At 40.2% G+C, this 24,054-nt stretch overlaps 7 protein-coding genes across 8 annotated transcripts; 5 read left to right on the top strand and 2 right to left on the bottom strand.

The window, feature by feature from the left end:
- The first annotated feature begins 158 nt into the window (after positions 1-158).
- LOC111793601 (chaperone protein ClpC, chloroplastic) lies at positions 159-7,665 on the top strand. The gene is made up of 10 exons (XM_023675558.1): positions 159-308; positions 745-1,321; positions 2,026-2,141; positions 2,218-2,340; positions 2,445-2,630; positions 3,558-3,773; positions 4,570-4,787; positions 5,910-5,985; positions 6,068-6,157; positions 6,277-7,665. The coding sequence occupies exons 2-10, from the start codon at positions 757-759 to the stop codon at positions 7,453-7,455; spliced, it is 2,769 nt and encodes a 922-aa protein (XP_023531326.1). The 5' UTR covers positions 159-308; positions 745-756; the 3' UTR covers positions 7,456-7,665.
- Positions 7,666-8,276: 611 nt separating this feature from the next.
- LOC111793604 lies at positions 8,277-9,984 on the top strand. Its single transcript, XM_023675561.1, has 5 exons — positions 8,277-8,587; positions 8,691-8,860; positions 8,953-9,011; positions 9,430-9,547; positions 9,646-9,984. Exons 1-5 carry the CDS (start codon positions 8,519-8,521, stop codon positions 9,722-9,724), a joined length of 495 nt encoding a protein of 164 aa, XP_023531329.1. The 5' UTR covers positions 8,277-8,518; the 3' UTR covers positions 9,725-9,984.
- Positions 9,980-11,080, top strand: LOC111793380 (mitochondrial phosphate carrier protein 3, mitochondrial-like). The gene is made up of 6 exons (XM_023675222.1): positions 9,980-9,994; positions 10,127-10,186; positions 10,295-10,537; positions 10,648-10,699; positions 10,805-10,919; positions 11,008-11,080. The coding sequence occupies exons 1-6, from the start codon at positions 9,980-9,982 to the stop codon at positions 11,078-11,080; spliced, it is 558 nt and encodes a 185-aa protein (XP_023530990.1).
- Positions 11,081-11,846: 766 nt separating this feature from the next.
- LOC111793312 lies at positions 11,847-13,394 on the top strand. Its single transcript, XM_023675147.1, has one exon. The coding sequence runs from the start codon at positions 12,300-12,302 to the stop codon at positions 13,236-13,238; it is 939 nt and encodes a 312-aa protein (XP_023530915.1). The 5' UTR covers positions 11,847-12,299; the 3' UTR covers positions 13,239-13,394.
- A 790-nt stretch (positions 13,395-14,184) lies between these two features.
- Positions 14,185-19,160, bottom strand: LOC111793311 (long chain base biosynthesis protein 2a-like). The gene is made up of 12 exons (XM_023675146.1): positions 18,907-19,160; positions 18,749-18,814; positions 18,301-18,389; positions 18,037-18,182; positions 17,833-17,957; positions 17,654-17,747; positions 17,392-17,555; positions 17,026-17,187; positions 16,396-16,522; positions 16,119-16,285; positions 15,399-15,506; positions 14,185-14,563 (listed from the first exon to the last, which is right to left on the bottom strand). Exons 1-12 carry the CDS (start codon positions 19,030-19,032, stop codon positions 14,468-14,470), a joined length of 1,470 nt encoding a protein of 489 aa, XP_023530914.1. The 5' UTR covers positions 19,033-19,160; the 3' UTR covers positions 14,185-14,467.
- Positions 19,161-19,962: 802 nt separating this feature from the next.
- On the bottom strand, positions 19,963-21,225 carry LOC111793832 (NAC domain-containing protein 83-like). The gene is made up of 2 exons (XM_023675890.1): positions 20,649-21,225; positions 19,963-20,575 (listed from the first exon to the last, which is right to left on the bottom strand). Exons 1-2 carry the CDS (start codon positions 20,827-20,829, stop codon positions 20,037-20,039), a joined length of 720 nt encoding a protein of 239 aa, XP_023531658.1. The 5' UTR covers positions 20,830-21,225; the 3' UTR covers positions 19,963-20,036.
- A 137-nt stretch (positions 21,226-21,362) lies between these two features.
- On the top strand, positions 21,363-23,893 carry LOC111793831 (APO protein 3, mitochondrial-like). 2 transcript variants are annotated; one of them, XM_023675889.1, is made up of 2 exons: positions 21,363-21,891; positions 22,669-23,893. In XM_023675889.1, exons 1-2 carry the CDS (start codon positions 21,506-21,508, stop codon positions 23,537-23,539), a joined length of 1,257 nt encoding a protein of 418 aa, XP_023531657.1. In that variant the 5' UTR covers positions 21,363-21,505; the 3' UTR covers positions 23,540-23,893. The 2 variants fall into 2 exon arrangements, with proteins under 2 accessions (XP_023531657.1, XP_023531656.1); XM_023675888.1 differs by having other exon boundaries at positions 21,363-21,900.
- The last annotated feature ends 161 nt before the right edge of the window (positions 23,894-24,054 follow it).

Below are 24,054 nucleotides of genomic sequence, written 5' to 3'. Positions count from 1 at the left end.
TGCATGCTATATTAGAGAGAGAGAAAAAAAAAATATATAAAAATGAAAGTAATAGGTATAAAAATACAAAAGAGATATTTAGAAAAATTGGAAATATGATTTGTAGGATTGGGAGGTGAATAAAATCCATAATTTTGTGGACACGACGGAGGCACACCGCATGTTTGTATTTTATATTTTATATTTGTTTGAGTTATCAAACTCACCATAATAAATAATAATAGAGAGGCTCCTCCTCTCATCTTCTCCTCCGTCTTGCCTTCCCACCGAACACACTATCTATCAGCTTCAGCTTCAAGTTCTTCGAGGTCTGTCTCTCCACCCTATCTTTCATTTTACTTCTGATTCTTTTCTTTTTCTTCTTTTACCTTATCCCTCACTATCTATCTATCTATCTATCTATCTATCTCTTCCTTCATCTCAATTATGTTCTTCTTCGTTTCTACTCGACTCAATTCACTGTTCTTCGAAACCGGACTTAGATTCCCCGCCAGGATATGCCCGCCCCTACAACCTATGACAACAAGATTCAGAAGCCCTAATTGATAAAACTATACTGTTTCTTTTTTCTTTTTTCTTTAAATACTTGTTAAGATTTTCTCCACTTTGTTTAATATTGCGTTTTGACAGACTTTCCTTAAGCGTTTTTTCGTTAATACCTTATTTTCGTGCTACCACTATCTGGCTAGCAGCACTTCTTTGAGGAGACCCTCCATTAACATCTTCCTCTTTAAACGCTAACAGTCGGTGGACATCATGGCTAGAGTTCTTGTTCAGTCCACAAATATTCCTGGTCTGGTCGGTGGAAGGAAGAATGGCCTATCAAGAGGATCAGTAAATGTAAAACGGGCTGTTAGAATGATGGCCAGCGTTCATGCATCTGGTTCGAGAATAAGAAGTTTCTCTGGACTTAGAGGATTTAATTCTTTGGATAACATGTTGAGAACTAGACAGGATTTTCATTCCAAGGTGGCCATTACAATCTCTTCTAGGCGACGAAAGGCTACCAGATGTGTCCCAAGAGCCATGTTTGAGCGATTCACAGAAAAGGCAATTAAAGTTATCATGCTTGCCCAGGAGGAAGCGAGGCGGCTTGGTCACAATTTTGTTGGCACAGAGCAGATACTTTTAGGTCTTATTGGCGAAGGTACTGGTATCGCTGCCAAGGTTCTTAAATCCATGGGAATTAATCTTAAAGACGCGCGCGTGGAGGTGGAGAAGATAATTGGTCGGGGCAGCGGGTTTGTTGCTGTAGAAATTCCCTTCACTCCTCGTGCAAAGCGTGTTTTGGAACTTTCTCTCGAGGAAGCTCGCCAACTTGGTAACATCTCTTTCCCATCCCCCACTTGGGGCAAAAAAAAAAAAAAAAAAAAAAAAAAAAAAAAAAAAAAAAAAAAAAAAAAAAAANAAAAAAAAAAAAAAAAAAAAAAAAAAAGAATTAAAAAAAAGGGAACAAAACAGAACAGTAAAATCATTAATTCTCTCTGTATAGTTACCAATTTCAATTTTCTTAGTATTTTTTTCTTTTATTATGCATGTTTGTATGTTCTTTTTTCATTTAACTTGAACTTCACCCTCAAGGGCAGCTTTGTGGTAAGGACGAACTTGAGGCTTTCGTGGGAATTTGAGTCAAGATCATGGGTTCAAGTCAGAGTCGTTGTTGTCTGCTGGAACTAATATTGGTGCACACATAGTCTCTCCATGGAGTAGTAGGATGTAGCTCGTGTTTATATAAGCTTCATTGGAAGCATGTTATTGATAGAAGTATTCAGTTTTTCTTTCAACGTGAAAAATTTACAAATTCTACTATTTTCTATTTTTGTTTTGAACTGGAAGATTTTTCATTGGATCGTAGCCAATAGCTAGAAGGGATGTCCGTGTGTGCTTGTGTGTATGGATATGTATGGCTATAGATATATAGATCCATGTTCCATTAGATGGGTCCTGCGTTCTATATGTTGTTTGACTTCTTAACGTTGTATTGACTACTAAACCTGCATGAACCTTATTTTGCTGCATTTTCAGGTCACAATTATATTGGATCAGAGCACTTGCTTCTGGGTCTACTTCGTGAAGGTGAGGGCGTTGCAGCTCGTGTTCTTGAAAACTTGGGTGCTGATCCTAGTAACATTCGCACTCAGGCAAGAATTTCATCCCGACACTATACATTTATTTTATTTTATTTTTAACTTAATATTTTATAAATTGAGTGAACAGGTAATTCGAATGGTTGGTGAGAGCACAGAGGCTGTTGGTGCTGGTGTTGGAGGAGGGAGCAGTGGGAACAAGATGCCAACTCTGGAAGAGTACGGCACAAACTTAACTAAGCTGGCTGAAGAGGTGCTCTTGAAATATATTTCCGGTGACTTATGATATGATAAGGAGTTGTTTGTTGTGTAGAAACATGGGTTCTAGATTCTAATGTCAGTTTCTTGCCTCTCCAGGGTAAACTAGATCCTGTTGTTGGAAGGCAGCAGCAAATTGAACGTGTAACACAAATTTTGGGCCGGCGAACAAAAAATAATCCTTGCCTCATTGGTGAGCCTGGTGTTGGGAAAACTGCTATTGCAGAAGGCCTGGCACAAAGGATTGCTAATGGGGATGTTCCTGAAACAATCGAAGGAAAGAAGGTTAGAATATTTCCCACAACAACTAGTTCCTTTCTAAAGAGTTTAAGAAAATACCTTCTTGTTGTGTATTAAAGAATCAATTGCTTGTGTTCATCACTAAAGCAGTGAATTTTGTGGTTTGCAACCGGGTCTGCTTCTCTTGGAAATTTGGAAAGAAGGAACTTTAAAATTTTGATATTACGGCCAGAGAACGGGTGAAGTGCGGTATTTGATTCATTCTGTGAGCTCCCCTTGGCGTATTATTGCCTCTTCTCCTGTAGTGTATTTTTTAAAGTTGAACCTAACTGGAGCACCTTTAATGAGCCCCTTCAGTTTCCCTATCCTTTTGTACTTTTCACGTTTTTAACTGAATGTATCTTTTCTTTTCCTTTAAAATGAAAACATGAAAGAGGAAAATTTATATATATATATATATATATATATTTTTTTTTTTCTTTTAAATATAATAATTAACTTCTGGAATGAAAAAAATGATTTTTTTTTCTTTTAATATAATATATATTTTTTATGTGTTTATTATTAGTCCGTCCTTACTCTGGGTTTCACATTTTCAGCATGTGGTTTCTTCTGAATTGCATTAGCTTTCAACCTTTTAAGAAATTATGCCAGATTTATTTAAGTATTGTGCAATTATATTCATCATATTATAACGGTAATTAAGCTTTACACTTCTTTTTGTTATTTTACTAGTACCGGAGGCTCTGTAGGCCATTTTTATGGCTTCACTTAAATTAAAATTGTCTTTAGTTCTATAAGTTAGCAAGCTCTGACAAATGTTCCTTGAGATAAATCAAGAGATTGCTGGACGTATTGAATTGTGTTTGTTAAACCTGGTCTGAACATTTATTTGAACTAGCTATTTTCCTTCATTATTTTGAAAATAACTTGTTATTGAAGTATGTGTATTAAATTCTTTCTGTGATGTAGGTCATAACCCTGGATATGGGACTTCTCGTAGCTGGCACAAAATATCGTGGAGAGTTTGAGGAAAGATTAAAGAAACTTATGGAGGAAATAAAACAAAGTGATGAGATTATCCTTTTCATTGATGAGGTGCACACATTAATTGGAGCAGGGGCTGCAGAAGGAGCTATCGACGCGGCAAATATATTGAAACCTGCCCTTGCAAGAGGTGAACTGCAGGTGGTAATCTTGGGCATCTCATTAGGATAGTATGATTTTGATCTTTTTTTTTTTTAATATTAAAAAAATTGTGATAAGTGACCCAAGTAAAAAAGGCCAAAACATCTTAGAGGCTGGGAAACTAAGCTATTGCCTGAAGACTTTCCATTCTAGGTTAATATTAGAACTGTATAATTACCAAACCATTATCTTTGAAGGGCACTCCAAAATGAGGTTGTGTAATGAACAATATCACAAAGATAAAGGATCTCTCTTTCACGGTGAAAATTTTCTGGTTTTTTACCAACCATATGTGAGCCACAAGAAAAGCTCTGATTTTTCTTTGGTGAAGAGCGTGACTTTGATTTTTCTTTGGGAGACTAACTTTATTTGGCCCTCAACTGCTGCAAACTAGATGCACAAGGAGGAGATTCAGTTTCTAAGGAATCAGTAGGGAGCTTCAAAAGTGCCTATTTAAGAATCTAAGAACTGGACCTGTCAAGTGTACATGTCACCATTTCTTTGTTAGAACCAAGACTAGCGTCCTTGATCTTGTCTCTACTTTTATATGCTAAATTTTATTTTGGGCAGATTCTAGGATTTCGTTTAACAAAAAGATATCCATTACGACAAAATGTAATATAGTTGCAAAATATAAGATTATACATACTTATGTATTTGAGATTTTTTTTTTTTTTTTTTTTCACCTTACCGGCTAGTAGTTTTCAATCATTTGTTAAAATGTGTCTTTTGGAGTTGGACCTTATATTTCTTGACTCCCAGTATTATCTAATTAGCTGGTTCTCTATTTTTACAGTGCATTGGAGCCACAACATTGGATGAATACAGGAAGCACATTGAGAAGGATCCGGCCTTAGAAAGGAGATTTCAGCCCGTCAAAGTGCCGGAACCGTCTGTGGATGAAACCATACAGATTTTGAAAGGCCTCAGAGAGCGCTATGAAATCCACCACAAACTTCGATACACGGATGAAGCATTAGTAGCTGCTGCACAACTGTCATACCAGTACATCAGGTATGTTACTATTGAGTGATTCTGACAACACGTCTGTTGCAAAAAGCTTAAAGTGTTGATGAAGTATCAAGATGAAAATGTTCTTGATTGTGTCTGCCATACTTCTTATCTTCATGCTCAACAACTTCAGTAATGGGTTGTGTGAGATCCCACATCGATTGGAGAAGAGAACGAAGCATTTCTTATAAGGACGCAGAAACCTCTCCTTAATAGACGCGTTTAAAATTGTGAGGTTGACAGTGATACGTAATGGGCCAAAGCGGACAATATATGCTAGTGGTGGGCTTGAACTGTTACAAATGGTATCAAAGCCAAACATCAGACGGTGTGCCAACGAGAATGTTGCACTCTCAAGGGGGGTGGACTGTGAGATCCCACATCGGTTGGAGAGGGGAACGAAACATTCCATATAAGGGTGTGGAAACCTCTTCTTAACAGACGCATGTTAAAATCGTGAGGTTGACGGCGATACATAACGGGTCAAAGCAGACAATATGTACTAGCGGTGGGCTTGGACTACTACAGCTTGTCATTTTTTATGCATGTGAAAAGAAGAGACCACACATCCTGTTTGAATATCTATTCTGGATCCGTGGAGCAAACTTTGTACGAATTCTTTTTTCTACAACCTGTACGGGTGTGCAGGTGTGTGGTTGATGATTGAGATTAGTAATTTATAGGGTGCTCATGGAGCTACGCCTTCTGTTTATGTTTTTTTTTTTTGTGGGGAAAGCTTTTTGGAAGTACTGTGGGACCTTAGTAATTTATAGGTTGCTCATGGAGCTATGCCTTCCCGTTTATGTTTTCTGAGGAAGCTTTTTGGAAGCACTAGGGGACCTTGAAACATTGTCTTCAAAGCGAGGTGTGCCTGATGATTTCAGCATGGTGCTGAGGCACCTGATTCAGTTTTTTTTTCCTTCTCTCTTTTATCTTCTCTCTCTTAAACATCCATCTATAGGACTTGGAACATAAAGAGGGAAAAACATTTTGACTGCATGCACCCATCTTGGTTCAAATCTACCTTGTCACGTCTCTATTGGCTGATATGATTACCTAAGATCCAAGTTACTTTTCCTAATCATTTGTGGAAGGTGTGTTTTGATGTATAACTGTAAATTTCAGTGATCGATTCTTGCCTGATAAGGCAATTGACTTGGTTGATGAAGCTGGTTCTCGGGTTCGCCTTCGTCATGCGCAAGTACATTCTCATCATCTGTGCAACTTCTCCATTCCTCTTGCTCTCCTATGTGATTATGCTACAATTTTAATGTTATTTGCAGCTACCTGAGGAAGCTAGAGAGCTTGAGAAAGAGCTGAGGCAGATCACAAAGGAGAAGAATGAGGCTGTTAGAAGTCAGGACTTTGAGAAGGTAAATTTGTTCTCTTTAATTTTTCTTCCCTGATGCAGAATTTTATATTTTTAAGCTTGCCATGCCATTTTAATAGTTGATTCAACTCTAGCTAATGAAACTTAGTGAACTTTAAACAGGCTGGAGAATTGCGTGATAGAGAAATGGAATTTAAAACTAAGATCTCTGCTCTAGTTGATAAGGGCAAGGAGATGAGCAAGGCTGAAAGTGAGGCAGGAGATGTTGGCCCTGTTGTGACCGAAGTTGATATTCAGCATATTGTTTCCTCCTGGACAGGCATTCCTGTCGAGAAAGTATCTACTGATGAATCTGACCGCCTCCTCAAAATGGAAGAGACCCTCCATAAGAGGGTCATTGGTCAAGATGAAGCAGTTAAAGCCATCAGCCGTGCCATACGTCGAGCTCGTGTTGGTCTCAAGAATCCCAATCGTCCAATTGCAAGCTTTATATTTTCTGGTCCAACAGGTGTTGGTAAATCTGAGTTGGCAAAAGCATTGGCTGCGTACTATTTTGGCTCTGAAGAAGCAATGATTCGCCTTGACATGAGTGAATTCATGGAAAGGCATACCGTCTCCAAGCTCATTGGTTCCCCTCCTGGTTATGTTGGTTACACTGAGGGTGGTCAATTAACTGAGGCTGTTCGTCGTCGTCCATACACAGTGGTGCTCTTTGATGAGATTGAGAAGGCTCATCCTGATGTGTTCAATATGATGCTTCAAATTTTGGAGGATGGAAGGTTGACGGATAGCAAGGGCAGAACTGTAGACTTCAAGAATACACTTCTGATAATGACATCAAACGTGGGAAGCAGTGTTATAGAGAAGGGAGGTCGCAGAATAGGGTTTGACCTTGATTATGATGAGAAGGATAGTAGTTATAACCGAATCAAGAGCTTGGTGACAGAGGAACTGAAACAGTACTTCAGGCCTGAGTTTCTGAATAGGTTGGATGAGATGATTGTCTTCCGTCAGCTCACTAAGCTGGAGGTGAAGGAGATTGCGGATATAATGCTGAAGGAGGTATTTGATAGATTAAAAGCAAAAGAAGTTGAACTTCAAGTGACAGAGAGATTTAGAGATAGGGTGGTTGAGGAAGGATATAACCCAAGCTATGGTGCGAGGCCATTAAGAAGGGCAATCATGAGACTTTTGGAGGACAGCATGGCTGAGAAGATGCTGGCGAGGGAGATCAAGGAGGGCGACTCAGTAATAGTGGATGTTGATTCAGATGGAAACGTGACAGTGCTCAACGGCAGCAGTGGTGCCCCCGAGTCCTTGCCCGATGCTATCACCGTGTAAAGGTAGACGATTTTAGTTCATAGAGATAATAGCAATCTTACCAGTTTACAAAATGTATTATGCACTTCCTCTTATTTAATTTAATGGCTTGTAGTCTGCTTCTTACTGGATGCAGCTGGTTGTGGATCTGGTAGTATAGCTGATTTGTTACTTGTGTTTTTTCTCTTCTTCAAGTTGGAGTATTTAAAGGAAAACAGAAGAACCTTCCTAGATAAGAAGTCCCTAGAAAGCTATATTTTACGACTTTTTCTAGGTTTCCAAGTGAGAAGAGTTGGCCAAACATTGTAACTGTACTTGCTCATGCAGTAGAAACGAAAACAAGTGATTCATGGCGTGGTCACCTGTTTGCACTAAAAGAGACCCCATGTTGGGCCGACACGACACTGTTTGCACTTACATTAGTAATTCGATTCCATATGCCTATTCATCCAAGATCAGAAGAGATCGAGTCTTGGTGGGGCTCACGTTTCCACCACGACGATTTCCAGAGAGCTTTCTGTATTTACATGGTCATTGCTGTGTGTACGGTCCCAGATGAGAGCTTTTTGTGTGCATGAGCTACTTACTGCTGTCATGTTGTTTCTAAAGATAATTGAACGCAGGCCAACATTAGGACTAAGGCAACCCCAATTGTAGGGGCATGCTGAAGAAGTAGATAGAGAGTAGCATTAAAATGTGAAAGAGAGGGAGGGGATCCTGATAAATAAGGCGCTCTGCTCAAGGAGGAATTATATTTAAATGAAAAAAAAAAAAAAGAAACTTAGTTATAGTATTATTTAAAAGATAAGGAAAAAAAGAAAAGAGAAAAAAAGGTTGAATTGGCGAGTCTGTAAGTTTGGAGGGGGAGATAGGATAGGATAAAAATGGTTGGGAAGATTGAGATTGTTGATTGTCCGCCACTCATACATTCACCACTTCACCCACTCTTTCTGAGTTTCTCTCGCCTACGACGCCCAACCCACACCCACGATCCCCCTATCGATATCTCCTCCTCCCCTTCCTTCTGCTTCACATTTCCCCTTTTCAAATTTCTCTGCTCTGCTCTGCTCTCTTATTACCTCCAATGGCCTCTGTTTCAGCTACCTCTCTTAGGTTCCAGCTACCGCCCAACCAACATTCCAAGATCTACCAGGTTTTCTCTCTTAATCTGCTCCTTCATTTACACTTGCATTGCTCCATCTTTTCAATCTAATTCATTTCTGTTATCTGTCATAATTGATTATGATTTATTTAAGGAAGACGGCGGCGCTGATAGGCACTCCAGCTTCTTATCTTTGAAATCCTCCTTCTTCTCTCCTTTACGTAACATTCCTTCTTTAAGGAAGCAAAACTCTGCTGTTGCAGCTGCCCCCAAGGTCTCCATGCGCGTCGCGTCCAAACAAGCCTATATCTGTCGTGATTGCGGGTATCTCTCCTTCCTCTCTGCGTTTCAACCTAATTTATTTACATCTTTGTTTCCCTCTTCACGCTCTCTTTTCCATGAATATGAATATGCAGGTACATTTACAACGACAGAACGCCTTTTGATAAATTGCCTGATAAGTATTTCTGTCCTGGTAATTTGCTTCCCTCCTCTTCCTTTCTCAGGCATGGATGATATTGACCTGCGTTTTGTTATTTCTTGTTTGCAACTGCATCTTCCCAAACTTAATTTCATGTAGTTCTCGAGTCTACCACTTCAAATCGATTCCAAAAGTTCTCTGTTCAATAGGACCAGTTAGTTTATTGTTGACGCTGAGTCGCCTTTAAAACAAAAAAAAAAAAAAAAAAAAAAAAAAAAAAAAAAAAAAAAAAAANGTTCCTGCTATAATTGTAAACAGAAAAGTTTCAAAATAAATCTACAAGAACCAAAGAAACATAACTTATAGAACACAAAGTATCTTCTTGTCTTTGAAACCAACTTCGAATCATTTACATTCAGCTCCAGTTCAATAAAGAAACTGAATTCTAATATCGATGATCATGCCTTGACAGTTTGTGGTGCTCCTAAGCGACGTTTTAGGCCTTATGAGCAATCTGTGACTAAAAATGCTAACGAATTTGATACGAGGAAGGCGAGAAAGGCACAGATCCAGAAAGATGAAGCTATTGGGTAAGATGGAAACTCAAATTACAACCTTCGTAAGTGATCATAGTGATTTGAATGACTATTTATTGTGTATCTGATTGATATCACGTTAAATGGTATAGGAAGGTGCTGCCCATAGCTGCTGCAGTGGGAATCGTGGCACTTGTAGGGTTGTACTTGTACCTGAATAACGCCTTTTAGATGGAGAGGGATGCTCAATGACGGGGGCATAACATCATTTGTTTCGCTGCCTAATGTTATATTGATTTAAATAGTACATGTATTTTTTCCATCCCCTACCCAAAAACCCTGGCAAATTGCTTAAGCTTTACAATATTATATATATATCTATGTATATCCCTGGCAAGTTCTGGCATAACCATGTGCCCTGCCTAATATTATGAACCTGTGGATGTGGCTTCTTTGGGATATAATTTTATCTTAGTCAGTTCTTTTATGAACTGGACCCTGGTGTGTGTGTGCATTTAGATTCGCTTATTAGGGCAGAAGAAAGGGTTAAGACACCGCCTTCGACAATGTGAGATTTTGGGATAATTCAGGCTCGCCTACACTTTCCTTTTTGGTGATGTAAAACTGTTTTAGGTGCAAAAACCAGGAAATGTGCTTCACAAGGATAGGATGGTTAGCGAGGTCTTCTCAGAAGTAATAAGAACGTGATGGACTCCTAATACTTATCCCATAATCCACTCAACAAATAGTTAAAATGTATTTCTAGCTCCATGTTCTTTTAATATACATTCCAAATTTTAGATCGACCCAACAAAGTACAAGAATACCTTGCCCGGTTACAGTGCTCAGGGTGCCTGCAAGTTTGGATCCTACGAGTTCTTCAAGAACTACTATTCTTACATGGTTGGAACAGAGAATGCAGCCAACTACAAAACTTTCATATACCTTGCTGCTTCAGCGTCTGCAGAAGTCATTGCCGATGTTGCTCTTTGCCCCATGGAGGCCGTCAAAGTTGGCGTCCAAACTCTGAGGTCAATTCTGAGGGTGCTCTTGGGTATGATTTACGACACTAATAATTAAATTCAATAATGAAAATATGCATTGTTCCTCCTAATAACTTCAAAATCTCTCTGCTTGTCTGTCTTCTTTTGCAGGCTCTACAAAGGCCTGGTTCCTCTTTGGGGGCGTCTGACAGATTCCATGTAAGTTTGAGCATCAAAATCCCTTAACCACTGCCCCTTCCTCCTCAACGATCCTCCATGAATAACAAGAGGATAATGTTGGACCATAAACTTGGGGCGGGTTTTGCAGATACCATGATGAAATTTGCCTCTTTCCAAACAATTGTTGAGAGGCTGTACACTTATGCCATCCCAAGGCCTAAAGAGCAGTGTAGCAAATCCCTGCAGCTTGGAGTGAGATTGCTGTACGTCTTTTTAGCTTGATCTTTCATATCTCAACAGTTGCATTTAACTTGTTAGTACTCACTAGATGTGATTTGCTTGATCTTGTAGGCCAACAACTGGTAGCGCTACCACTGCTCCTGCCGCCAACAAGTCAAGGGGGGAGCCTGTTTGTGCACCCTAACTGCCATCAAACGCGGATGGTTGTAGCTCCAAGCCTTGGGGAATGGAAATGCTTCTGATTCTTAGTTTCTGATTCTTAGTTTTTGACGGAAGAAGCACTTTTTTTTAGACTTTTCCTTTCAAGTTCGAGGTTCCAAAATGCATATGTTAGAGAGAAATTCTCTCACCCATATCAGAAATAGTTTGTTCTCCTCTCAAACTAACGTGAGATCTTACAATCTAATTCCTCTCTCAAATTAACGTGGGATCTCACAATCCACTCCCTTGAGGGCCAACGTCCTTGCTGGCATACCGCACGGTGTCTGGCTCTGATACCATTTATAACAGCCCAAACCAATCGCTAGCCGATATTGTCTTGGGCTTTTCCTTTTCGGCTTCTCCTTAAGGTTTTAAAATGCGTCTACTATGTAGAGGGTCTAGTTTTACTTCGACTAGTGCCTCACACCGTCCAGTAACTAGCTCTAATACCATTTATAACAACCCAAGTTAAATATTCTTCTAAGCGCGGCTAGTCATCTTGGAGAAATCATCAAATTGATTAGGTGCACACGTCAAACACTCATTTTGACTATACTAGCAAGGTCCAAAGAGATAAGAAAGATAATAATAGGTTCAACTATGCCTACAAAAGAAGTATTTGTTGGTATATGAAATGATGGGTGACTTGAGGGTGACAATTTCTAAGTGTTGCTCTACCTACAAAAGTAATAGACAATTGAACATGATGGATACAATCGATCATGATTGATGTAATTCTATCAAGTATCATTTGAAAGGATCATAGATGGCCTCCTTATATGTCATTGTTTTGTGTTCATCAATGTCAATATGGTTGTGCATAGAAATGGGAAAGAACATATAAAGAAAAATGCCCAAAACTAGGGTTCCTGAGTTACCCAAATTAAGAATACGAAGAGGTAAGCAAATATCCTGAAAGGGAGGCCCAAATCTAAGGGGCCAAATCCGATGGTGAAGACACGCGGCGATTTACAGGGCATGTTTCCCCCATCGCCCTTCGCCCTTCGGCCTTATTCCACCACTCCCTCGCGTCTTCCTTCCGTCCTCCACTCTCTTCTTCTATTTCTTCATTCCTCCTTCCCTTTCTTTCGTCTCTCAAGTCTCAACCCACAAAAACTAACCACCAACCTCTTTTCCCCCTTTTCTTCTTTTTTCTCACTGCATTCCTTCCTATTTCGAATCATCCCTCCTCCTTCTAGCTAATGGCAGATGTTCAACCCCCCGACGCCCAGATGAACGGCGGTCCTGCCCCTCTCGTCGTCTCCTCCGAAACCGTTGGATCCAAACGCCAGCGAAGGCCTAGCGTCCGATTGGGGGATATCGGCGGCGACCAGCCCTACGATTCCCATGCTCGCCGCACGAATAAGCCCTGGAAGTTTGGTTTGGAAAATCGCAAGGACGCCGCTGTCTCTGCCAAGAACTCTAAAACTCGTCCCTTGACCAACTTGAGCTCGGCCGGGGAATTTCAGGAGACCATAGATGGCGAAGACAAAGAGAACAATTTGGATAGTGTTGCAATTGGGAGCTGGAGGTTAAAGGATTCGAAGCGGAGAGCCTCCGCGGGCACCAAGAGGGTGAGGACTAATTGGGTGTCCTCGAAGCACGACGAAGGCGGAGGAGGTGGGGAACGGGAAGGCGATGAAAAGTACAGCGGGGGGGAGGATGTGGATGAGGGGTATCGGGATTACGAGATTGAGAACTCGGAAAGTCCGTTGAAAGAGCAGAGCTCAATGCATTCGCTTGAGAATTTGGGGATAGAAGGTCAGGGGAACGAAAGGGAGATGCTTTATCAGGGGAATAGAAGATGTATCCGGTCTAGGGTTTCGGAGGGCAGGGAGCAGCAAGAAGGGCTGGAATTTTCAGGGCCTTCGGATACGGACGCGAGGAATTGGAAATGCGGGACTAGCGGTGATAGGAATGGGAATGGTGGGAGAGGAGTATGTGGGGAAGACGGGGTTAGACTTTGGCTCAACGGCTTAGGGTTAGGTCGGTATGCTCCAGTTTTTGAAATTCACGAGGTGGACGATGAGGTTTTGCCAATGTTGACACTCGAGGATCTCAAGGATATGGGAATAACTGCAGTTGGGTCCCGGAGAAAAATGTACTGCGCAATCCAGAAGTTAGGGAAGGGATTTTCATAGAGTTTTGGTCTCAAATGTATCCCAAAAAATGCAATGTATCTCACTCAAACTTGTGTTTCTCTCACCCATTTTGCTGCATTTTCTCGTATTGGACACTGAACCTTCTTTTGTTACTCTTTCATATTTCTGATTTTAGTGCTTACATCTTCTCCTCTACTGCAATTTTCCCCATAAATCTTTTTATTTCTGATTGAAATAAGAGGACCGCTGTGGTTGCTACAGGATACAAAACAACCCAAAATAAACAACCATTTCTTGCCCCATTCTGTGATGTCACTGAACTCCTTCCCCTGCCTCTCGTCTTAGTATACTATAGTCTATGACCTTTCGGAAGATTCTTCGTCTCAAACTAGTACAACAACTGCATTAGTTATTTCGCCGAGTGTGGTGGCTCATGGGCTTGCCTGCATACCAAACAATGCTGCTAGTCTCCATCTCCCAGAGAGATGAAGAGGTCGAGCTACAATCTATATTAGTTACACTTTGAAGACCAGCAGTAGATTCAGGCCAGTTTTTGGTTTGCTGAAGATCTTAAGCCAATCCCCTTGGTGCAAGGGGATGAGTTTCATTTCCCGAATTCAACTAGTTGGAGTCAGTAGATGTTTGGTTGAGTACATTTTCCCGGCTAAACGATATGCTCACCGAGGAGGACATAACAGAACAACCTTTGGGAGCCTTCCCCCTGCTCTTCTCTGCTCTGCTCTGCATTATGTATTCTAAATATATTAGCAGAGTTCACTCGAAATAGAATGCCACACCATTCTCGTTACTCCCAGATTAACCGATCCTCTTAGTCTCCATTTTATTGGGAACCAATCAAATTCCGTCGACGTTTATTAATAACAAGGTTTCAATCTTATTTTCTTGGAAATAACTACAAAAAGGGAAAAAGGAAAATCAATGATAGTAACCGTACATGAGAGAACATTTAGGAAAAATAATCACAAGAAACAAAAGTCAGAAATCTAAATCATTTGCAATCAGGTAATCTCGTAGCATTGATATACCAAAATTCATGAAGATGGCATGTCACATATGGGGACAAACTTCAAGAGAGACAGATTCGAAAAAATTCCACTATTCACAACCAAGTGGTCTCTACCTTCCCCTCCCCTGCTTGGACAAGTATGTGAGGAGCTGCCTTCACAACAACCTCCTGCTACTAACATTAATCAAACACATAAAAACAATTTCTTCTCGACTCCGTTTCCTTTCTTTTTCCTTTCTTTCTAATCTACCTTATGAGGATCTTTTTCGTGCTCCTGCTTCTGGGCCTCCGCGGGGAAGTACTTTATACCAATCAAATCACCAACTCGACTGATAACCTGTCAAACATTGAAAAAGGAAAAAATAATCATAATGAAAGAAAGAAAGAAAGAAACTGCGGTTATCATTTAATTCAACTGACAACACATCAAATCCAAAAAGTCAACAAAATTCTGAAGAATCACTCAACTCTTGAACAAAAAATTTGCCGCCTCAGGATAGTAAAAGATCTAAGAAGCATGATGACTACATCAACATGATTTAAAATTTTCTAGCTTTTCACCTTACAATTCAACCTTAAGGTCATATACTTCCAAAAAGAAAAGTGGGGGGGTGGGGGGTGTTGGTGTTGAGTGCGCGTGTAACAAAAACTAATACCTCTCATACAGTAACCGAAAGGGTGAAATTTATCAAATGGAATCAAAAGAACAATGTTCTCAACCAAGAAACAATGATAATCATAATGAACAAGCAATTCATCAACTGTAGCTTTCATCTACAATTTGGAACTATGATTTAACGAAATTATCCGATGAGGCAGCAGCAAACTGTATTAAATAATAGGATAGGCTCTTTTTTGTCACTAGGTCATTATTTTCTCACTATTTTCCTTCCACAAGATAGTTGTCTTAAATAACTAAAAAACGCTTTATTTTGATGCTTCATTTACTCTTTATTATGACGACACTTTTAAATCAAGTAAATGCCTTTATTTTGCTGCTTCAATTATTCTTTATTATGATGACACTTTTAAATCAGGTAGGCACAAATATTGTAAAGTTCAGCATTTTGTTCAACTGAGACATACAATTTGAATATGAAAAAACGGAAGAAGAATTAACCATGGTAAAAATGGTAAAGTAAAAAATTACAATAACCAAAATAAAGGCTGACCTCTAAGGCTTCAAGGAGGTCATCCTTCGTATGCGATGCAGATATGCAAATGCGAGCCCTTGCCAGAAGAAGAGGTGTAGCTGGAAAAGCAACAGTGACAACCGCAACCTGTCCAACCACAAGCAAAGTAACATCATACTCACCTTTAGAAAACATGGAGAACTTCTACAATGGATATGTAACGACCCAGATCCACCGCTAGCAGATATTGTCCTCTTTAGGCTTTCCCTTTCGGGCTTCCCCTCAAGGCTTTAAAACGCGTTTGCTAGGGGAAGGTTTCCACACCCTTATAAACGGTGATTTGTTCTCCTCCCCAACCAATGTGGGACATCACAATCCACCCCCCTTCGGGGCCCAGCGTCCTCGCTGGCACTCGTTCCTTTATCCAATCGATGTGGGACCGCCCCCAAATCCACCCCCCTTTGGGGCCCAGCATCCTTACTGGCACACCGCCTCGTGTCTACCCCCCTTCGGGGAACAGCGAGAACGCCGGCACATCGTCCGGTGACTGGCTCTGATACCATTTGGAACGACCCAGATCCACCGCTAGCAGATATTGTCCTCTTTGGGCTTTCCCTTTCGGGCTTCCCCTCAAGGCTTTAAAACGCGTCTGCTAGGGGAAGGTTTCCACACCCTTATAAACGGTGATTTGTTCTCCTCCCCAACCAATGTGGGACATCACAGGATAAAACTATCAGGCTAGCCACATCATGTACTTACATTCTGCTTGAGGCATTCCCTAGAGAAGGCAGGAATTTTTGCAGGGTTGTAAAGCATTATAGGCATTACAGGAGAATCATCATCTCCTAGAACTTCAAATCCCATTTTCTGTAGCTCAGACCTAAAAAAGTTACTGTTTTCACGTATCCTAGCAAGTTTCTGAGCACCTGTTTAGTCAGGAAAATGAATAATTTGTTTATAAACCAGAAACCTTTAGTTTAAGGACAACATGAACACACTTTAATATTATGAAGCTATGGACAAAAGCTATAATAACCTCTACTAGAACCATCCTCTCCAAGAATAACTTTAATTGAAGAAATGATTTGCTGAGCACTCGGTGGTGATATAGATGTAGCATAAAGGTGAGCAGGACAAGTGTACTTGAGATATTTTATAAGTTCCTGAAATGACAAGGCACATACTATATTTGATGAATTCATCAATTGAATGCTTTATGCTGCAAAATAAAACTTTAAGAAGTTAATGCAAAAAATAGTTGGAAGAAACAGCCAAGAACTAAACAAACTGATATGTTAAAAAAGGATTGGTTCCTATCTGACTGCTTGTATACATGAGATAAGCAAACTGGAAAAGATTGCCCGAAGAGAAAAAAGTTCAACAACCTGATATTTCCAATAAGAGGTCTACTAGACAAACTGGCCTACTGAGGAATAACATAGTACAAATGCCAATTAGTTAACTGTAAACTCTGGGTGGCACAAAAATATAGAGGGATAAAAGACCAATTCAGTTGTGATAAACAGTAAGAATTAAAAATATGAAACAAATACTGCTGGAGTCTTCAAGAACTACTTTGTCAACTAATTTTATTTAACAATATTATAGATTCCCCTTGTTTAGTGTTAAAAGTATGTATTTAATAGAAAAAAAAAAAAAATTGAACCTTAGATCCTGCAATGTAGCCTCCACATGATCCAAATGATTTGGTAAAAGTTCCCATCATGATATCTACATCAGCTGTGTCCACTCCTAAAAGTTCACAGACACCTCTGCCTGTTTTTCCAACTGCTCCAATGCTGTGAGCCTCATCCAAATAGACATAGGCCTAAAAATAAAAAGCAAAATGAAAAGCTAAAAGCAGATAATGAATATCGTCAATGCTTGGCTATCTTTTTGTTTTTTGTTTATTTAATTTTTTTTTTTCATCTCAAGAAGTCATACGGCAATTAAGAATATGTTCTTGGATTAGGGAAATCTTAGTCCAGAGGACAGCATTCATGGTCTGATTGAATAATTCTTGGAAGATTACTTTATATTTTTTGCAAATGGCAACAATTTCTGGGAGTTTGCATATTTCCCCTTCCATGCTGTATATGCCTTCCACTACGACAATTATCTTCTTCCATGGCCTGTGTGACCTAGGTTGTCCATCCGCAATTTGCTCCCTCAGAACTTTATCCAAATGTGATGGAGCTAAAAGTGGGGGAAAGGTGAGTCAAAAAATTAGAGTTGTTACATTGACCAGAAATTACAATTATCAGAAGAAACAATGGAGGTTCTATACCACTTACTATTATGTTGAAAAACACGAACTGTAGCTCCTGAACCCCGAGCACCATTAACTATTGAATTATGATTCAATGAATCGCTAATAATTAGCCCCCCCTGCAGTTGAACAAATGGTCATAGTTTCAAACACGTCTAATTTAACATTCAAGAGGAAAATTTCAATTCGTATCTGTCCGTTTACCTTCCCTATTAGGACTGGGAGAATGGCAGAGTTTGTTGCATAGCCCATACCAAACACTAGAGCAGCCGGCTTTCCAACAAAGTTAGCCACACATACCTCCAACTCTTCATGCAATGAAGTGGTTCCTAAGATCAAAATAGAGAATTAGTACATTCTAGACGCCAGCGTAGAAACATGATGCAAAAGTTTATTATTTCCAGTTACCTCCATCAGCACGAGCACTACAGGTGCTTGGAGAGAACCTTTTTAATGATTCAATCACACGAGGTGTGCAATATTCATCCGCAGCGGCAAAACCTAGGTAATTGTACGATCCCAGGTTCAGACACCTTGAGACATTTGTGGTTCGCCTGTATGGTAAATGTATTGAAGAGTTATTGTCAAAATTCCAAAACATAGCTCGAATCCAATCTAACAAAATGAAAAGAGGCAATGTAGCAGCCCGTAGGGGGTTCATCAGAGACAAACTTCAGCGTCTTGTTATAGTCATTGGAGTAACGCTCAACCACATCAATCCAAGCATCTGGCGCGCTTGCTATAGGTCTTCCAAAACAGTCCTGCTCGAAAAAAAAAGTACAAGAATATGGATAAAATGAGGCTCCTCGTAATTGATGGAAGTGAAATACGTAAGAATTCTTGAACGTTAACTGGAAATATATCGAGCTATTGGATTGTAGTTGGAATCATGATGAAGGAGGTCCAGTTTTTATAATAAAATATTTGAACTCAAGATGATGAGCAGTAAGTAGAGTAATCAAGATTTCATGCACTGCAGTGCGGCTTAACAAGATTGTTAATAGAAAGAATGTGAGAGAGGGAAAGCGAAGCAGGCAAAATGGATAATTTGAAACTTAAAAAACAAAGAAACAGCAAGAAATGTTATTCCAGAAGGTGAATTAAAAACTGAAATGCATACTTGAATGCGAAGATAAAGGCGACGGATGTAAAAATCCTCGAGTCCTAAGCAGATCGGAGCGTAGCCCTGCGGAAGGAAGTGGAAGAATTAGGGAAGGGACGCGCATTGAGAATAGGAAAAAGAAAAATCAGGGATGGGAGATTGGCGCCGGCGCGGACCTGAAGATTGCTAGAGTTCCACCAATCAAAAATCTTTCTGAAAAAATCGCGGAATTGACCAAAGACGAAGAGGAGACCATAGCTAAAATAGGTGGTCAAGGCGGTCAAGTACGGGATGGTAATCATCTGGACCTACGATTTGCCGGGAATTGTGAAGCTCTTCCTTTGCTTTCGACAGCGCCTCGATCTCCAACCTCACACAGGGCTGCTCTTCAAACTTGGGATTCCTCCTCCTCGCCGAACATTCATTTTCTCATTTTAATTTCCAAAAACAAAACATGAATAACTAATTTATAATTCATTTTACAATCACGTGGACAACTCCCGCTGGGGACCATTTCGTCTTTTGGCATTTTTTTTTTTTTTAATTTTTTTATTTTTAGAGTTCAACAAAGACGTTTAACTGCCGAAAAGACGAAATAACCCCGGAAGCGCAGTATATGTATAATGTTTAGGAGAATTGGGGAAAAAGAAAATCAAAACGTTTACCAATTTTTTTAAAGAGACTAATTTTATTCGTTTTACAAAACGTTTACCAATTTTATTCCTCATCTTCCCCAACTTTTTTTGTTTTGCTACTTTACAACTCTTGCTCATTGTATCATCATCTCAATTACTTTACAACTCTTATATATATCATATTAATTTATTCTTTTATTACGTGTATATCTTGTTAAAATTCGAATTTTCATTAGATGTTATTTAACTTCTTGAAAATAAAATCAAGAAAATATTTTTATTTGACAAAAAAAAATTTATGTTTACAAATTTATTTTAGTGGGTTGTTATTTGTTGATATAAATTAAATATTCAAATAAAGTTATTTGTCATTAAATATCATAATAAGTTGGTTTAATAAAAATGATATTAATACTTGCTAGTTGATATAGGTTTATTTAAATTAGTTATTATTTTTAATATATAATATATGAATAATTCAAGTTGGCTTAATGTTAATGATAAGTTGATTAAAGGGAATGTAAATATGGTTTATGGGCGGATCCATACCCAATCTAATGAATAAATAGGGTAGTTAACTTTTGTTGAAAATAGTTCATTTAAATAGGTAATATCTTAATACAGATTGGAAACAAAAAAGAAGTATGAAATATATATATAAATAAATATAATTAAGAAGCAGAAAAATGATCGTCAGAGTTTTGTTGGACAGAGCTGGCGAGGAAACTGGTGGAAGTACTGGAAGAGGATGAGGTGGTGGAGGGGGCGGGGGAGGCGGCGGAGGCGGAGGCGTTGCCGTCGGAATGGTTCGTAGACATAGAATAATATTGGAGTTGCAGATGATGATTATATCTATTGGATTGGAGTTTCCTCCGAAAGATGCGGCAAATAGCCCACTTGTTCATGTTATTCAATACAGTTGGAGTATGAGTTTGAGGGTGAGTGGCGATGAGGCGATACTGATGCATAACCCACCCCGTCCTACTCCCACCTCTGTTCCTATTATTGGCGTAGAAAACCAGAGTGTTCTTCATCCCCACACTCACGCTCTGACTGCTACTACTGGAGCTTACTATTCTCCTTTCACGCCCTTTGGGTTTGGCCTTCCAGTACCCACTCGGAGTCCACACCCATCTTCCATTCTTCTTTCCTGTTTCTTCCTTGTTGGTGAACAAGTATGTGCACCTCTGTTCCACCTCCCAATCCCCACCTGCATGCATTATTTATCCATCATCACTTTTTAAGTCAACACAACGCCCTAAATGCAGTGAAACAAATCTCACCTGGAACCTCCCAAGGATCGAAGTGGCAAACATTGACCTCTGGAATGATGGAAGCAGGCAAGGCGCAGGAGAAGACCTTGCATTTTAGATACTCAAACACAAGCTCTTCTTCCGTCGGCTGAAATCGGAACCCAGGAGGCAATCCCCTCATTCCATCTCTCCCAAACTTCAACTTATCCATCACTACTCAACTCATCACCCAAATCCCACCACATTTATAACCCCATTGCATCAATCCTGCCCTCTCAGTTGAATTTGCCTCCATTTTGTATGGACCGATGAGTGGAAAGATGACACATAAAGCTCCGTGCAGGAAATGAAAGAGCGGCCTTCTTTCGCAAACTTCGTTTATGGGTTTTCAAAAGTTGGGTGGGAAACAAAGATTGATCATCAAAGCTCTGGATTCTTTATTTTCTGTTCTATTTTAAATTTTCCAGAAAGCAAAAGCAGAAAAAGGAAAGGTTGCTACAAAAGTCGATTTCCAATTGTACTTTTCTTCGCGTTGAAGATGCTGCCTTTTCCTTTCACCCCATTCCGACCGCCGTCTTTCTCTTACGGTTGTTACCGGTTACATTAGGCCCGTTTAGTATCATTTGGGCCTTTCCTAAGCTCCCAGCAGACGAAGAGTTTATTGGTTGGGCCTTTCCTAAGCTCCCAAACAGACGAGTCCCCAATTTACGAGTTTATTGATTGGGCCTTTCCTAAGCTCCCAAACAGACGAGTCCCCAATTTACGAGTTTATTGGTTGGGCCTTCCTTTTGTCGCCCCATCCTACGAATTTCTCCTTCACTACCTCGTTTCCGGTCCGCTTGGGGTTCGCACTTGCAGTGAGTCACGAATTCGTCCCAAACTCTCGAATGCTGCGACAGACCAGCGCGTTCGTCCAAAGGGGTCCACTTATTCCTCTGAATCAATTTCACCGATCCTTCAAGTTCACCCAGACGGCAGAGAAATTTGAACTTCCTGACGCTCCTGATCCCTCATATGTAGATTTGCCCAGACCCCGTGAGCGGAAGTCCGACAGAAAACCGTTTCCCACTCCTATGAAGCTTTTGATTCGAAGAGCAAAAGAGGAGAGAGAAGCCAGAAATGCTCAGCCTTGTAGGATGCTCGAAGACCCCCCCGACAATGGATTGCTGGTGCCTGATCTTGTCGATGTAGCTCAAAATGTGTACCTAGCTTGGAACTCCCTCCGCTTCGGCATATCAAAACTCTTGGAGGTCATTCCCATTCAAAGATGCAGGTGCCTGTTGTATAATTTCTATCCTTTACGTATTCTCCACTATGTCTGAGTGATCCTTCTTATCCCTTGCCTACCCTGAACTATAATTATATTTGCAAGGACTATTGGGTAACTAGTGGTTAATAGGAGTTGAAAGGACCCCTTGCGTAGAGAACTTTGTTTAGAGGACAGTGAGTTAATATGGTTGTCTGGTTAATTTGGTTTAGAGGACAGTGAGTTTTAATTTGAGGTACCATGTTTGGTTGGAAAGGAAGGCTAAACAACTTTGTTTGTGCTAAGTTCAGCTATTATCTAGGGTCTGTATTTTACTAGGATGCATATTATCCATTGGGAACTTAACCCTTCACCACCCCCACCATTTGAGCTGTTGAAGCAAACTCATAAATTGTGATATCCCAAGCTTAGGAAGGAGAACGAAACACCCTTTATTTATAAGAAGAGTGTGGAAACCTTTCTCTAGCATACGCGTCACGGGGAAGCCTACCAGGGAAAGTAAAAAAAAAAAACCTTGAGGGGAAGCCCGGAAGGAAAAGCCGAAAGAGGACAGTATCTGGATGAGCACTGGTTCCGCTGTGTAACTCTAAAAGGCTCGTTTTAAAGCCTTGAGGGGAAGCCCGAAAGGGAAAGCCCAAAAAGGACAATATCCGCTAGCGGCGGGCTTGTGCCGTTACATAAATTTATTGAAGTGTGTACCATGTTTTAAGTGCAGTGTTGTAACTTATACAATCTCCCCCATCGTTGTTGGCTAATTAACTTGCTGATGCTTGTTCCCCTTAGGTTTTGCTTCGAGGTTCATATTGGACATGTAGGTCATGAAATTAGAACTTGCACTGGTCCAAAGAGTGGACTTCGAAGTGCTACTCACGTTTGGAGAAAGGGAGGAGCTCAAGACGTGGTCTTTTTCCCCAAGTGTTACCATCTTTATGATCGTGTAGGGAAACCAAGAGTTGGGCACGAGGAGAGGTATGTGATACCAAGGATACCTGCTCTATTGGAGCTTTGCATCCAAGCTGGTGTTGATCTTGAGAAATACCCTTCTAAAAGACGAACAAAACCTGTGTACAGTATTGAAGGGAGAATTGTAGATTTCGAGTTGGTGAAGGAAACGAATGAGGTGAAAACAGGCGTTTCTGTAAAGCCTGATCATGGGATAGAACATGAAGGAGGCAGCAGGTGTTCATTCTCATGGAAAATTAGTAACACATTGGACCAACAACATGAAGAGAACAAGGAGTTAAGGAAGTTAAGCATCATGACACTAAACTCGTGGGTTGAAATGGTATCCGGAGCAAAGAAAATAATGGAAAAGTATAGGGTGCAGACATGTGGATACTGTCCCGAGGTCCAGGTTGGTCCTAAGGGGCATAAGGTGAGAATATGTCGAGCTTCAAAGCATCAGTCTCGCAACGGGTTGCATGCATGGCAGGAGGCAACGATAGACGATATTGTGGGTCCAAATCATGTATGGCATGTCAGAGATTTGAAGGGGCCTCCTTTGGATAACAAGTTGAAAAGATTTTACGGCAAAGTTCCTGCTGTTGTAGAGCTGTGCCTGCAAGCAGGAGCACCTATTCCAGATCAATATAGGAGCATGCTGAGGCTAGATGTGGTTCCCCCACACCCTGATGAAGTGGATCTCGTTGCTTGACATTGCTCTTATTCGTTGCCTCACATTTAGAAAGGCATTGAATGGGCAACGTGTGGAGTTGGAGACCCTATTTGATGGTTGAACTGCATCGACTTCGTATGGATATCGGGTGGTTTGGTTGTAGCTTGGTATTGGTTACTCTAGTTGGCTGGTGATTTCATGTTTGAGAACCCGTGCGAGACATTCTATGTATGTAGTTCCCAAGACTACACGACTCGCTCAGGATCATGTACTTTAGTGAGATGTGTAACTTTGTTTTTGCCCCGTCAATATTGAAACCTGTAAATATTGAGACAAACTAATATGTAATCTACATTCTAAATTTGTTATTAACCATACTCGTGTATTGCTTACTAGAATGCACTGTTTTAGCGGAATAAGTAGACTTGGTGCTTTCGTCAGCCGATCAACCAATATCATGTTTATACAATATCATGTTTATAGCATTATGAATTTGAATTTGTTTGCTTCTTGATGATATCTTCACCTGTGAATTAAGCCTTCAGGAGTGATCT

The sequence above is a fragment of the Cucurbita pepo genome, chromosome LG04 (assembly GCF_002806865.2).
Source record: "Cucurbita pepo subsp. pepo cultivar mu-cu-16 chromosome LG04, ASM280686v2, whole genome shotgun sequence".
NCBI classification, from domain to species: Eukaryota; Viridiplantae; Streptophyta; class Magnoliopsida; order Cucurbitales; family Cucurbitaceae; genus Cucurbita; species Cucurbita pepo.
This window is presented reverse-complemented; position numbering and strand designations above follow the sequence as displayed.

What these genes read in the sequence shown, in the direction of transcription:
- LOC111793601 (XM_023675558.1), top strand. Translation starts at nt 757, where the DNA reads ATGGCTAGAGTTCTTGTTCAGTCCACAAATATTCCTGGTCTGGTCGGT. An exon ending in AAACAATCGAAGGAAAGAAG is followed by an intron (nt 2,631 to 3,557) that starts GTTAGAATATTT and finishes TCTGTGATGTAG; the next exon opens with GTCATAACCCTGGATATGGG. An exon ending in GAAGTCAGGACTTTGAGAAG is followed by an intron (nt 6,158 to 6,276) that starts GTAAATTTGTTC and finishes AACTTTAAACAG; the next exon opens with GCTGGAGAATTGCGTGATAG.
- LOC111793604 (XM_023675561.1), top strand. Translation starts at nt 8,519, where the DNA reads ATGGCCTCTGTTTCAGCTACCTCTCTTAGGTTCCAGCTACCGCCCAAC. An exon ending in TATATCTGTCGTGATTGCGG is followed by an intron (nt 8,861 to 8,952) that starts GTATCTCTCCTT and finishes ATGAATATGCAG; the next exon opens with GTACATTTACAACGACAGAA. An exon ending in CAGAAAGATGAAGCTATTGG is followed by an intron (nt 9,548 to 9,645) that starts GTAAGATGGAAA and finishes TAAATGGTATAG; the next exon opens with GAAGGTGCTGCCCATAGCTG.
- LOC111793380 (XM_023675222.1), top strand. An exon ending in TTAGCGAGGTCTTCTCAGAA is followed by an intron (nt 10,187 to 10,294) that starts GTAATAAGAACG and finishes TCCAAATTTTAG; the next exon opens with ATCGACCCAACAAAGTACAA. An exon ending in CAGCTTGGAGTGAGATTGCT is followed by an intron (nt 10,920 to 11,007) that starts GTACGTCTTTTT and finishes TTGATCTTGTAG; the next exon opens with GCCAACAACTGGTAGCGCTA.
- LOC111793312 (XM_023675147.1), top strand. Translation starts at nt 12,300, where the DNA reads ATGGCAGATGTTCAACCCCCCGACGCCCAGATGAACGGCGGTCCTGCC.
- LOC111793311 (XM_023675146.1), bottom strand. Translation starts at nt 19,032, where the DNA reads ATGATTACCATCCCGTACTTGACCGCCTTGACCACCTATTTTAGCTAT. An exon ending in GACTATAACAAGACGCTGAA is followed by an intron (nt 18,183 to 18,300) that starts GTTTGTCTCTGA and finishes TTTACCATACAG; the next exon opens with GCGAACCACAAATGTCTCAA. An exon ending in TCCCAGTCCTAATAGGGAAG is followed by an intron (nt 17,748 to 17,832) that starts GTAAACGGACAG and finishes GTTCAACTGCAG; the next exon opens with GGGGGGCTAATTATTAGCGA.
- LOC111793832 (XM_023675890.1), bottom strand. Translation starts at nt 20,829, where the DNA reads ATGGATAAGTTGAAGTTTGGGAGAGATGGAATGAGGGGATTGCCTCCT. An exon ending in CGATCCTTGGGAGGTTCCAG is followed by an intron (nt 20,576 to 20,648) that starts GTGAGATTTGTT and finishes TAATGCATGCAG; the next exon opens with GTGGGGATTGGGAGGTGGAA.
- LOC111793831 (XM_023675888.1), top strand. Translation starts at nt 21,506, where the DNA reads ATGCTGCGACAGACCAGCGCGTTCGTCCAAAGGGGTCCACTTATTCCT. An exon ending in CAAAGATGCAGGTGCCTGTT is followed by an intron (nt 21,901 to 22,668) that starts GTATAATTTCTA and finishes TGTTCCCCTTAG; the next exon opens with GTTTTGCTTCGAGGTTCATA.